The 13431-nt window shown below is 42.1% G+C and overlaps 1 protein-coding gene across 2 annotated transcripts in view; it reads left to right on the forward strand.

The window, feature by feature from the left end:
- Positions 1–3839: 3839 nt before the first annotated feature.
- STARD13 (StAR related lipid transfer domain containing 13) overlaps positions 3840–13431 on the forward strand; it is a 225327-nt gene continuing 215735 nt past the window's right edge. Inside the window, exons 1-2 of one of the 2 annotated variants that reach the window (XM_057707140.1) lie at positions 4021–4149; positions 5233–5328. Coding sequence is in view for 1 of the 2 variants with exons in the window: in XM_057707139.1 (XP_057563122.1) it covers positions 4026–4149 (124 nt within the window). In the remaining variant the exon portion in view is untranslated. Of the gene's footprint in view, positions 4150–5232; positions 5329–13431 lie in introns of both variants that reach the window. The other variant, XM_057707139.1, reaches the window with a different exon arrangement.

Genomic DNA, 13431 nt, shown 5'->3' on the forward strand with positions numbered 1-13431 from the left:
ATCTGAGTTGCATCCTGAAGGATGAGTGAAGAAAAAAATCAGAAGAAAGCTGTTCAAGTAGAAGGAATGTATAAAGACAGAATTGAGTGAGAGCAGTAGCTTTCTAATGTGAAGCTCATTACGCTAAAATTCAGGGGAGGAAAGAAGAAAACCTGAACTAAACCAGTTGCTATGGGGATGGAGAGACAGAGAAAGGTTGAAGCAATATAAGAAATTTTGGAGTTCAGAATGTTTTCTAGATTCTCTCTTGGACACGAGATGGGTGGGTGGTAGCATCACTTGGCTAACATAGGTTTAGAGGGAAATATTTTAGAAATACCCATTAGCAAAGTAAATGATATGTAGCATCAGAGGAAAATCACTCATTTATTCTGCAAGTTTTTACTAAGCACGACTGTCAGGGGCTGATTTAGGTCCTGAGGACACGCTGGTGAATCAGACAGACGAGGCCTCGGTCTAACATTGCCCAAGTTTTGCCTTGGAGACAGACCACAAACAAACAAACAAGCAAATGTCCAGAAGTGATTAAGTGCTATAAAGAAAATTAAGCTGCATGCCATGAGAGGGAGTAAGGGGTTACTTGGATTAAGTGTCAGGGGCTCAGGACCGATTTGGGATAGGAGAGCAATGCCATAGTGATAATAATTGAACAGCCATATGGTGGCATTGACTGCATCTTTTCTTTGTGATTATTCCATTTAATCCACAATACAATCCCATAGGTAGGTGGTGCTGAGGGGCCAAAACTTGCCCAGAGTCCAACTCAATGCTGCCTGCAGCCATAATCTCAAAAAAATATGTACTTTCTGTCTGTATCAGGTTGGGCCTTGAGTGGTGAGGGCTGTACCCATGGGAAGGAATATAATCACCCAGGGACACTGAAGCATGAGGAAGAAGTGGGGGGTGGGGCCAAGAACTGAAACCCCAGGAATGGCGACATGGAGCCGGGGGAAGGGAAGCTCCAGCTTAGCCGCGCGGGGCACTGCACGAGATGGACGAGGCCGCAGGGGACATTGTAGCCTGGCAGCTACAAGGCAAGCAGTGTCTCATCATCCACACACCCTAGAAGGAACAAAAACTACTGGAAACATCCATTAGATGTAGCAACCAGTTGCTGGTGACCTTGCCAAGAGTGGTTTCAGTGAGCTGGTGAGGGAGCCTAGATTGCAGTGTTGACAAGAGAATACTTCTTTTCTAAGAGATACAGGGTAGAGGCAGTGTGCTTTGTTATGGTTGTTGTTGTTTTGGTTTGGGTTCCGTTTAAAGCGGTGTAAGACTAGAAGGTTGAGCCCATGGAAAGGGAGGGGTGGAGGGTGGAGGAGATAGAGGAAATAACTGACATAGCCAAGTCCTTGCAGGGACAAGAAAGGATGGTGAGCAGAGCATGCAGGTCAAGGGCCAGATCTTGGGTGGGAAGAGAGAGACCGCTTTCCTGTTTTGGGAGGGAAGGAAGCAAGAAGGTAATAGGGATAAGGAGCTGCCTGACTTCTTTTCCGTGAAGTAGGTGGTATTGTCATGTGCTCAAGGGGAAGACCCCAAGGGGGAGGGTCATCCTTAAGGTTCAGCTTTGAAATCGGGCTCCTAGAAAATGGGAGTGGGCGCTAAGGACCTGTATAAATGTCTCCAAGTAGCCCCGCTGAGTTGAGAGCCCTTGCATTTGTGGCCGTGGCATCTGCACAGCTGTAAGATTTCCTCCAGCAGGGCCAGCAGCTGGGCAGGCAGGGAGCTGGGCTGTGCTGTGTGACACCTGTTCTGGGGAGATCACTCCAGTCTTTCATCTGGCTTCTTTTGGACAGTCCTGAATTCATGGACCCTTCAACAGCCAGAGCTAAACAAATTTGCAAAGCTAGAATTTATCTTCAAATTAGTCATTTAAAGAAAACCCTTAATCCATGACATCTGAATATAAAATATGTATTAAAATAGAAAGTAGTAGGCATCCAGGATCTTTAGAGCTAAATGATCAGTGAAATAGCTGGAATGTTCCTTGTACTGTTCTATTCCCGTGCATATAGTGTTACAACTACTGCCTCCGTTTGATTCAATTAGAGATCCTTTTTTGAAAGTTAAATACACAGCTTCCCTGGGAATGTAATTGTAGAACGTTTTGTCATTATACTGTACAGCAGTCACTTTAAGATAACACAAATCTTGCTTCTTGCAGAGCATTTCCTTACCACTACATGCATACAAAACAGAGGATGTAATCAAAAGGGTATTTGACATGGGTCCAGAAAGCAATCTGGGTTAGTCTATGACTGGCTGCCATAGTTTCGAGTCCATTTCTGATCCATGACTTATTGCTTCATAACCGACAATTTCAAAGGTTTACCAGTATGGCTCCCAAAAGCTCAACCATTACTTTCTAGCTCCTTCTGAAGTGTTTCACTAGTGAACATTTTTGAATATTTAAAATAAGAGAATAAGATAATAAAGTTGGTTTTTCCATCATTTCTCCCCCCACTTTCCACCAACAATATGAACTAGTGGAGGGAATATTTACTAAAACTGTGGAATTCTAGAGGGAATATTTCCGGTAGCTGTTAATTTCCACTCCTTAAGTCAATAGCAATTTATATAATCGAGAAGATTGGATAATTTTCTTTAATTTTCAAACTTCACATGGAGTGCCCAAAATTGAAAAAAAAAAAAAAAAACTGGAAAAGAAAAACAGCTGACTAAACTCTAGTTCTTATTTAGCAGTCTGGTACAAAGGCAATTAAAAAGAAATGATATTCAAGCAATTTTACTGTTTAAATAATTCAGAAATTCTCTTTTGAAATAGTTCAGTTTCTTGAACCAAACTCAAGATGTATGACATTAATCACATCTCATATCGTTGAGGTACATCAAATGTTGTCGTCATCACTTTCTCTAAAGGTTCTCCAAGCTCCTTAGAAGCAAAACCTTGAGAATAGCAGGACACCCTGAGGCCTGAGCTAGTATTGTCCTCATCTTTTAAGTGAGGCTTTGGAGCCCAGGGAAATGACTTGTACACCACCTCCTCAGGTATTTCTTAAAGAACCAGTATATGCCACCCGCCCCCAGCCTTACCTGCAGGAACCAAATTTAATTTCTAATTATAAGCCTACTTCATGTCATTGGTTAAAATACCTTAAAATTCTTTTCACATTTCACTTCCTCATAATACCTACTTCTCTAACTGCATACAGATTTTAATGCTTTACCAGAATATGTAAATCTATTTTATGTAGGTTCCTCGCGGTATGGCCCTAACATTTGCAAGTTGTTTCCCTCATACTCAATGGCTATGCAATGAATAAATCATTTTTAATTTGATTGTAGATTGCAGCCAGATAACCATTTCATTGATAAAGCCATGGAAAGATTGATATAATACAAGTGCACCAGTATCTAACTCCAAAAGAAGGTCAGCCAAACTGAGGAGCCGATTTCAAGTGACTTGAATTCAGGAGGATGATGAGTTATTTCGGCCCTAGCTGTGGCATAGTTTAACATTTTTGTAATGGTTGTGATGGTGGCGCTTTCTAAGTGAAAAATGCAAAGTATCAAGAAATGGGAGGAATATGGTACAGCCCCCGGTCTCTGAGTGAAAATGAAAAGGGGGGTGGAAACTCCGTAGTCGTGATTGGGGGGCCCATCGGAACCAGGCTGTCAGAACCAGGCGCAGGAGGGAGGGAGGGAGGGAAAGCTCCCTGGGGGGAGGAGTGGGGCGCTAGGCAGTCCGGGAGGGACGGGGCAGGGAAGGACGGGCGGGGAGGGGAGCGGAGGAGCGCCGGGCTGCGGGGAGGGAGGGGAGGGAAAGTGGGAAAGGAGTGGAGGAGTTGACGGAGCGCAGAGGCTACCCGTGCGCGGCGCGCGCAGTGGCTGTGCATCCCGGCCCCCGCGCGGGACGGCGGAGGACCCATGTCGCGCCCCCGGCCGGCCCGGGCACCCCAGCGCGAGCCCCGCGCCTGGCGTCTCGAGGCGCCGGGAGTCTGAGCTGCGGGCCACGCGGGAGTGGCGGCGGCCAGCCCGCTGGTCGTTATGAGGACGGACCTAAAATGACCGGCAAGCGGAAACCTTTCCAGACGCAGCTCAGGCGGTCAATCAGCGAGCAGCTGCGGGACTCCACGGCCAGAGCCTGGGATCGGCTGTGGAAGAACGTCCGCGAGAGACGGCTGGCAGGTCGGTGCCCCCGAGACTCGGGACCGCGGGCGCCGTCGCCCGCCCCGGCCCACCGCCCCGCCACCGCTTCGGGCTCCCGGCACGGCTTTCCAGAGCCCGGGGCTGGGCGGAGGAGGCTGCTCGCACCACCCTTGCTGGGCCGGGCCGGGCCGGGCCTGAGCGCCCGCGCTCCCCGCTTTCGGCGCGAGGGGACCTGGTGGGTGTGGGCTCCGCCCCGCGCGCGCTGACAGCCGGCGGGGCGCTGCGCGCGGGGCGGGGAGCAGGCGCGGGGGCTACCTGGGGAGTCTTCCTCTGAGTGGCCGCTTTGCCCGGGCTGGCCCCGGTTCCTCCACCATCCACCCCACCCCAGCCCGGTGAATGAATGAGTGCCCAGCCCAGGTGGCCCACCAGGAGAGCGGTCCCTCTCCCAACTTCGCCTTTTCCACGAGGGACACATCCACTGCCTCTGTGGGAGGGGGAGTCAAGACAAGGCTAGGGAGCATACCCAAAGCTCTGGGAGACAGATGTTTATGGCGTAGAGGGGGAGGGTTTGGGGAACGACAGATGGACAGTGGTTGGTGCTGGTAGATAGCTGCCCTCAACCGCTGCCCAGCTGTGGAGCCGACGTCCTCACTTTGGGGCTGCAAAAGAGGGGCCTCCCTTTTGGAATCCATTGCTCATGAATCAGGGGAAGAGAAGAGGTGATTATTCTGAGCCAGGAGGTCTTTAAGAATCCTTGCTTAGGTTAGAAGGCCAATCCCCTCCTTAGCACCTCCCCCAGCCGCCTGGCTGTGGTCTTTCTTCTGTGCATGCTCCTTGGACCTACCTCCTAGTAGGGCCACGGATGCAGTAAGTGGTCTGAGCCTTCTCAGAGCCCATGCTGGCAGCATTAGATCTGGGTAGTCACCACATCATACCTACCGCAATAAGGGAAGGTGGCCCTGCCCCACAGCACAGTACCCAGGCAGTATAGAATTTAGGACTGCGCTCCCCAAGTGTCAGCTGCTGGAAGATGTTTCCAGAATTGGGGGACATGTGGATGGAAGGGCCCCTGAGCTGACCATGAGTCAAGTCTCTGGATCTTCTTGCCTCCTGTCTCTCCAGCCGTATCTCCTGAGTTGGCCAGTGACCACAGGGGTGAAAGAGAGGTCTAGAGAAGAAGAAGGTATGAAGCCTGGACAGAGGGCAGGGATGCCAAGGGTGAGATGGAAGATTTAACCTTCTCTGGGCTCCTCCCCCTTTTTCTTATTAAAGAACTGTAAAGGTCCTTTGCAAGAAGTTCTGTCCTCACATCCATGCAGCCACATCTCTTCATCAGTCTGACAACATTCTGGAGCAGATACCCCGAGGCTGTATCTCCTTGAGCTAGGTCTTTATCAACCTAACTGGTCAAAGTAGAAGTAGGGATTATAGATGATTCCAACACACAATATTGTCAGCGTAAAATGTTTATCCCATGTTTTCTCTCCATTACAGTGGCCCCATTTAGTAAGCATCCAAGAAATAAACAGACTTTGCAGTCTGGACCCAGAAATAAGTTGTGGTAACTCAGTAGTTTTGACTGTTGATTTTTAAAGACCTGTATGTGCATTGCAGACCTCAGTTAATAGCAATTAATAACTTTCCTTGTTATCATGCTAAATTGTATAATCTACATGATGGACTGTGTTAGAGAAATTTTTGTGGTCTAGTAAACTTTTGTTGCTTCATAACTTCAGAATGCTTACTGCAAATGCCTCTTTCATAGCTTCTGTTATTAAGTGTGTTAAGTTTGTTAAATCAATGGATCCTTAGGAAACAAGAAGTCTTTCCAGGAGGGCTGCCAAGGCTGTGCTGGGTTTTTATAGAAGCTGAGGCCAAAGATGACTGCAGCCCTGTCTTTTTCAAAAGGAGATCTGGGAAGGAAGAGAGTGTAACGTAAAGGCTTAAAACCGTTAAGATTTTCCAGGGAAGTCATTTATTCATACGAATTTTAGACTTTGCAGTTTATTTAGGGAGGTGGAGAGAAAAAGTTTCGATTCTGGGAAATAAGTGATAGGTGGAGATTTTTAAGATTATGAATATATAGAAATTAAGGCTAAAAGTGGCCTTCAGAATGGTTTGTATAAGAGTTCCCTCAGAGTAGTATAATTATTTTTTAAAATAGTGGTATGAGGTTTTAAAATGTTTAATCCGAATATTAATGTCTGCTTACCCGTAATCTGCTTACCACTCTGCTAACAGTGGATGCCAGCAGGTTATTCAACTGGGACCAAACAATCTTCTGTGAAGCAGACTTCAACCTCTGCTTCTCTAAGCAAGCTGGGATGCTTGCCACAAAACCAAGCCAACTCCATGAGGGAGCTTGTAGATGCAAATTGATTTTCTTGGGTTTTCTTGCGAAGGTAGCTAAAATATGGAACTCTGGCCATGAGACACTGAAATACTTAAGTTATTAATGTTGGCATCAGTTCTAGGTGAAAGCGTTCTTCATTTGTAAAAGTCTTATTTCTATGGTTTGGCTCACAATATTATAATAAGCAACTATGTGAATGTACCCCAGAGATAATCAACCCCCGCCCCCGCCAGAGATGATGTGTGACTATTGGCCTTTCTTTTTTCCTTCAGTTTTTTTTTTTTTTTCTATCAGATAAAAGTTTTGTGCTGGGACTTCTTTAATTTCCCTAAAATTTTCTTCTTATTACACTTAATCAATAGAATAATATTCAAAGTGCTTTATAACAAACTTGTGTTTGTTGTCTAGAGCATTCCGAAGGTATTTGATGTGTCCTTTTGCTTTTTAACCTTCTGAGGCAGGAAACCCTTATTCTAACTCACTCTTTTTTTTTTTTTTAAGATTTGTTTTATTATTTATTTACTATTATTTATTTTATTTTTGGCTCTGTTGGGTCTTTGTTGCTGCACACAGGCTTTCTCTAGTTGTGGCGAGTGGGGGCTACTCTTCATTGCAGTGCGCCAGCTTCTTACTGTGGTGGCTTCTCTTGTTGCAGAGCACGAGCTCTAGGCGCACGGGCTTTAGTAGTTGCAATTCATGGACTCAGTAGTTGTGACTCTCGGGCTCTAGGGCACAGGCTCATTAGTTGTGGCGCACAGGCTCAATTTCTCCGCGGCAGGTGAGATCTTTCCTGCCCAGGGATCGAACCCATGTCCCCTGCATTGGCAGGTGGCTTCTTAACCACTGTGCCACCAAAAAGCCCCTCTAACTCACTCTTAACTTCTCTTCATGAAAGCCCATCTTGTCAATGCGACAAAAAGACCAGAAGAAGTAGAACTGTTTAAACATAGTGAAGCCTGTGGATTTCTGTGCTGTGGGACCGTATTTAGGAAGGAGGGGATTATCCTAACTGGAAAAATGTTTCTTAATGCACATGAAAGCAACACAAATAATGAACCCAATAGAAGGATAAGATGTGAATGATGTTCAAATATGTCTATTTCATTACAAAATTATAAAAGGGAGTTATTGGTAAAGAAGAACTGATACTGGGAGCTCTTCTTGGGCTTTCCAATTCGGTAGTAGCTGCCAGATTTTCATTCAGATTGTGGTGTTTTTGCCAATGTGTACTTCTTAATTACTTAAGACTCTAATCCTCATAAGGGTCAACAAGAGTTTTTCTCACCTGTCATCTCAATATTGATTATTGTAATAATGGTGGTAATTGTTGTTTATTCCCAAGATGACAAAGTTAGTTAGTGTTCAAAGAAGTATTCTAATTCAGGTTGTCAGAAGTCGAAGGTCATCTGTGCGGATTTTGTGTTATACCACACTTCCTCCTCCATGGGTATTATGGAGACACATGGATCTCAAGTCCTTTCTCTAAGGCTCTCTGTCATTTGCAATTAGTTTTAAAAAGAATAACAAAATTAATTGGAAAAATTGCTCTTTCCTCCTGCAGTGACAAGGATAACCCTATGTACCAAGAACAGCTTGTCCCCTAGTCATGCTATTGGGTTGGGTAGTGTATGGGCTTACAGAGAGTTGAAACAAACAAACAGCCATAAGTCTGCCTTGTTGGGGCTCCTGTGTGGTGTGCCCTACCGATTACCATCGCTGCAAGAAGCCAAGGGCTGCAAGAAAGAGATGTGGTCATAAAGCCTAAATGCAGGTTCTTCAAGGTGGGTGAGGGACAGGTTCTTTTGGCCTCTTCAGTTCCCTAATCAGCCACCACTGGTGACAATTCTTAATTTTATAGCATCATTAATTCTCTAGGCAGAAGCATACCCTTTAGTTTTTGGTCTTTGTAAGCAGCTTGAACTGCTTCTCAAAAGTTAAGGTCTGAAAAAATCCAAATGAGTTTTCTAAAGCTTTCTGCTCCTTTATTTTAAAACCCTACTCTACTTTAATGGAAATGTAATCCATGTGTTTGATTCCTTTATACTCACATAACAATATTTAGGTAGCCCGTGAACGAATTGATGTCCAAGTCTTTTGATCTCTTTCATGGTCTTATTTTAAATCATTTCTCTTAGACACAGGAAGTTATATTGCTGCCAAAAATACACTAACCTAAAACACTCAAAAGTTTGAGTTTTGTTAGAAATGCTAATTCCACCAAATTTCAGTGAGTTCTTGTCATGTTAAAACAGGTTTATTTATCCTCAAAGTCAACAGTAGCATCCTGTGGTGTGATGTAAACATGAGACTGGGACTTTAATGCAGAGTGGGATCAAGAATAGAACATGGGCCATAAAAAATTTCCTTATTAAAATCTAAATGTGTTCCATGATAGCAAAAAGTACAGGATGATACTAGCTGATCCTTTTCATTTGTTTTATATCAGTGTCCTTCCTTTTTATTATCACTTTGCTGCAAAGAACAGGCCATCCTAGTGTCATCTTTTTAAACATCTCTTGAAAAGGGAATACATTTAGATGTGATTTATATTAACAATAACAAAAAAGAAAATCTGTCAGGTAAATATACAATGAAAATCAGAGAAAGAGAGCGCATTACCTATAGGGTTCCTCTCAGCTTTAGCTACCTCGGGGTCACCTGGAGCCTTTCAGAAATACAAATGCCCTTACTGCCTCCCAGACACTCAGATTCGGTTCACATGGGGCCTAGGGATCAATATTTTTTAAAGCTTCGCAGATGGTTCCAATGTACAGTCTGGGTTCAGAATCACTGACTTGTGTTAACTACCATATGATAACTTGCAGAAGTCTGTGTCTAGTACGAGATCATAGTCTAAGTCCCTAAGAAAAGTTTTGTTTAAGTAAGGTTAGAAGGAGCTTGTTATTTTACAGGGATAGAAACAAACAAACAAAATATGAGTGTGCCTGAAGCATAATGATGTAAGGTGGTACAAGTAGGGGGTAAGAGAGCATGTCAGAGGTGTGGGTAGAATCAGGTTATAAGATCAGATTGGGCCTAGTTGTCAGGGCAAGAAGTTTGAATTTTGTTCTGCATGTGATAAGAAGCAAAGGATTTTAAACAGAGGAGGGATAGGACCTGAATCAGTTACTACTGGAGTGGGCCAGGTAAGGGAGAAAGGGTGACACAGACTAGGGTGATAGTAACGAAAATGGAGAGAATGGAACAGATTTGGAATATGTCTTGGAAGTAAAGACAACAATGCTGACATTTTTTGTAGGAGGTGAGGAAGAGAGATCAAGGGCTCCTACATTTGTAGAGCCATGGGGTGAGATGGGGACAAGTGGCATATTTGCATCTTGCAGTTGCAAAAGGAACTTTTTTTGCATAAGCCAGATGAAGAGCGAGGTCTCCTTTGGCCAAATTAGGCCAAAGATGCCTATTAGACATCCAAAGTAAAAGTCAAAGAGTTGAATGTGCAAGTAAAGTTTTGGGAGAAACGTCAAAGCCAGAGATGGAAATCTGAGAGCTATTGATTGATGTATGACTACTATAGAGTAAAGCCTTAGGACTGGATGGGGTTACTTAGGAAGAGAATAAGAGGAGAGGCCAAGGACCAAGTCCTAGGGCATCCTTTATTAAGAGCACAATATTTGGACATGAACTGTATGTCCATATACATGTGCTAAATTTCTGGGGAATAAGAAAAATAGCAGCACCGTTCCTAAACTCAGAATTCTTGTAGCTGAATAATAATAGTGATATATCAAATAATCTCTTGTGGCAGATTTACTCAGTCCCAGAATTGTTGATGAATAAAAAACAATCATAAAAATATATTGCACTAATAAAATATACATTTTAAATTTATAAATGATATTGCAAAGTAAAAAATTTTAAATAGCATTTAAAGGAAAGACTTCTTACATTGCCCCATGAAAATTAAAATACAGTTAATTAGATAAAAATAGTCTCAGCAGGAATACTTCTATGGTTCCCATGACTTGTTGGCCCCACATCTAATGGGGTAAGAACTTTATTGGAAAGGTGACTTCTCCAGTGTCATGATATCTGGGAATAGGCTTAATCAAAGTCTAGCTTGTAAGGAAGTTTCTGTACTGTATTGAATTTTCCAATGTTACCCTTTACAGTTATAGTCTGTCCATAATTAAGTTGATTGAAGGGAAATTTCTCAGAGAAAAATAGGTAACAACATCTAAAGCTTTTGTATTTGTAAGGAGGATAACTTAAACATGGCCTAACCCATCTGCAATATGCTACCTAACCTTTAGAAGTAACACATTTTCTTCTAGAATTGGAGCAGAGAAAGGACCATGTTCATTATTTGTGTGTGGTTGCTCTGAATAGGAGACAGGAGCCCTGCGGGTTGGCTGAAATTCCTTAAGAAGACCATTTGATAGAATTTTTGATTAGTCACCAACCTGATCATTTAGATGTGGAGCACATCTAATGAAATTAATGTGGGTTTTTTGGGTTTTTTTTTTACTTTTTCAATCCTCTGTTGAATGAAACATGAAGAAAATTTTGCTTAAAGACCTTGTAGTTTTCTGGGGTTCATCCAAAAGTATATTTCTGTTCTACCCTTTTGCAAGCTTAGGGATATTGCAAAATGAAAACAAACGTGGTTTGAGAAGTGTTGCAATGTTCCTGGGCTTTTTTTCAGAATCCTTGAGTGTTTAGTCCTAAAGCAGTCAAGTTGAAGGACAAACATTTTTGTCATGTTTGTAGTTAGTCAATAAGTATTTATTGAGCCATGAAATAGCATCCTTGTCAAAGCATGTTGGGACTGTAGTGCAGGATATTCAGGACTGTGGTTTTATCCTGGCAAAGCACACAAATTTTATTATGCTGCTTGAATCACTTAACTCATCTATTTAACTAGAAATAGAACAGGCTTCCAGAAAGTGCTAAAGGATAGTATAGCATGCACCATGACTACACAATATTCTGTTTGCAAATCTGCTATGTCAAGCTCTCTTATGTCCTCAGGCAAAATATTTCCTTAGTAATATTTTTATCTAAAATAAAAATTTCAGAACCTTATGGTTCTGTTATTTTGTGTAGTAGGGTGTATTTTAATCTATAATTCATTGTGGCATACTGTGTTTGTTTGAATACTTCTTTCTCCTTCCTATATATGAAATTAAATGAACCCTAGAGATAATCATTGTTCAGTCTCATGAAAATTGATACAGTTTGCTAGCAATGACTTTCATTGGAAAGTCTTATAAGCATCTTATCCTCTCTCCATCTGGATAAAGTGGAAACGTGTCCAGGCTTCTTAAAGGATCTTTGAAAGTGTTTTCCATTGAAATTTAATATTTACCATTACAATAATGTCCTAAAAGTACAAATATCTGAATATCTGGAAGGTGTGACAGTATAAGTTAAACTAACCTCCTGCTGCATGAGAATGTATGGGATGTCACAGTATTTCAAAGATGGCTTCCTTTCTTTGCCTGACGCTGTTGCATTCATTGCAGAACTCTTGAAAAAAATGATGGATCACACCTTTCCCAGCCAAGAGGAGTTGTCCCCATGGCCTTGGAAATAAATCACATCTTTATTTTAGTCCCAAGAAAAGACTTCATAAGCAGTAGAGATAAAAGAGGAGCAATTGTTAGAATGAGAGTAAATGGAAAAAAAAAAAAAAAGCTTTTAGATATTTCAACCATTGTCTTATAGGCTGTTTTATTTTATTTTTGGAAAGAAAGAAGAGAGGCTTTATGGTATTTGCTTTCTAGTTCTCAAATCTAAATCAAAGCAACAATGACAAATGAAAATTTACCCTTAACCCTTTAGCACTCTGGTGGTGCTAAAGGGTTAAGGGTATCAGAGATATCATCACTTGTATAACATCACAGCTGTGGAATGGTAATTAACATCTGTGAAATTAGCATCAGTTCAGCCATAATGTGGATGGAAATATTTGGCACAGCTATGGCTACAGTGCTGGGAGCATAGATCTCCAAGTGTCTTAAATGTACGTTGTTTTACTTTTGTCCCATACAATGTAGTGGAGGGCGGGGTTAGTGGTGTTTGGGCATGGTGGAAGATTACTGGCATGCATTATGACCTAGTGGTTAAAAGCAGCTACTGGAGCAATACTACATGGGTTTGTATCCTACCTCCACCTCTTACACAGTGGGTCCTTGGGCAAGATAAATAATCTTGATGTTGCTAAATTTTCCTATCTTTAAAAAGGTGGAAAAGCATAGTACTTATCTCATAGGGTTGTCATGAGGGTTAAATGAGTTAATATTTTCAAAGCATTTAGCATAGTGTCTGACCCCTAATTAACAATGAATAAGTTTATTTTTTTAAAAATACATATATATAAATTTAGATATAGATATATATGTAGATATAGATATAGATATTTTCTGATAAAGGAGATGCTTTTTGCTCTAGCCTTAAACCACCCACTTGCTTCATGCCTGAATTCACCTGCCTTGGTCCCATGTCTTATGGACTCATTCTAGATCCCATGTTCAGGGATTTCCAAGAGCTAAGACATTAGCCTCACTCTCTTTGCTTTTAATCAAATTAGAAAAAAAAATCAAATAGTACATATGTTGCTAGCATGATTGCAGCATCTCATGCAAATTCATTAGTGTTACAGCATGAATCATTCATTATACTATTATACTAACATTTTTCTGAAAAATCATCAATTATGGTTTGTTTATCAAAATTACTATCAGCTTTAGAGCTATGCAACCAAGAATTCATTCCCTTATCCTTGGCCTAAATGGAATTTGATGGAGAACTAATTAAAATGAGAGAAGTTGGACTAGATAATCTCTAAGACCCTATTTAACTTTAAGATCAATGAGTCTATAAAACTAGACTGTGTGTCTAAAGGAAACTTAATGCCCTAAGACTTTTAGTTCCTTTTCTGTCTGGATTTCATCAGATATTTTGGCAGACAAAGAAGGGGCAGAAGCCCAGAAGTATACCCCAGGATG

This window comes from Hippopotamus amphibius, chromosome 14 (assembly GCF_030028045.1).
Source record: "Hippopotamus amphibius kiboko isolate mHipAmp2 chromosome 14, mHipAmp2.hap2, whole genome shotgun sequence".
NCBI classification, from domain to species: domain Eukaryota; kingdom Metazoa; phylum Chordata; class Mammalia; order Artiodactyla; family Hippopotamidae; genus Hippopotamus; species Hippopotamus amphibius.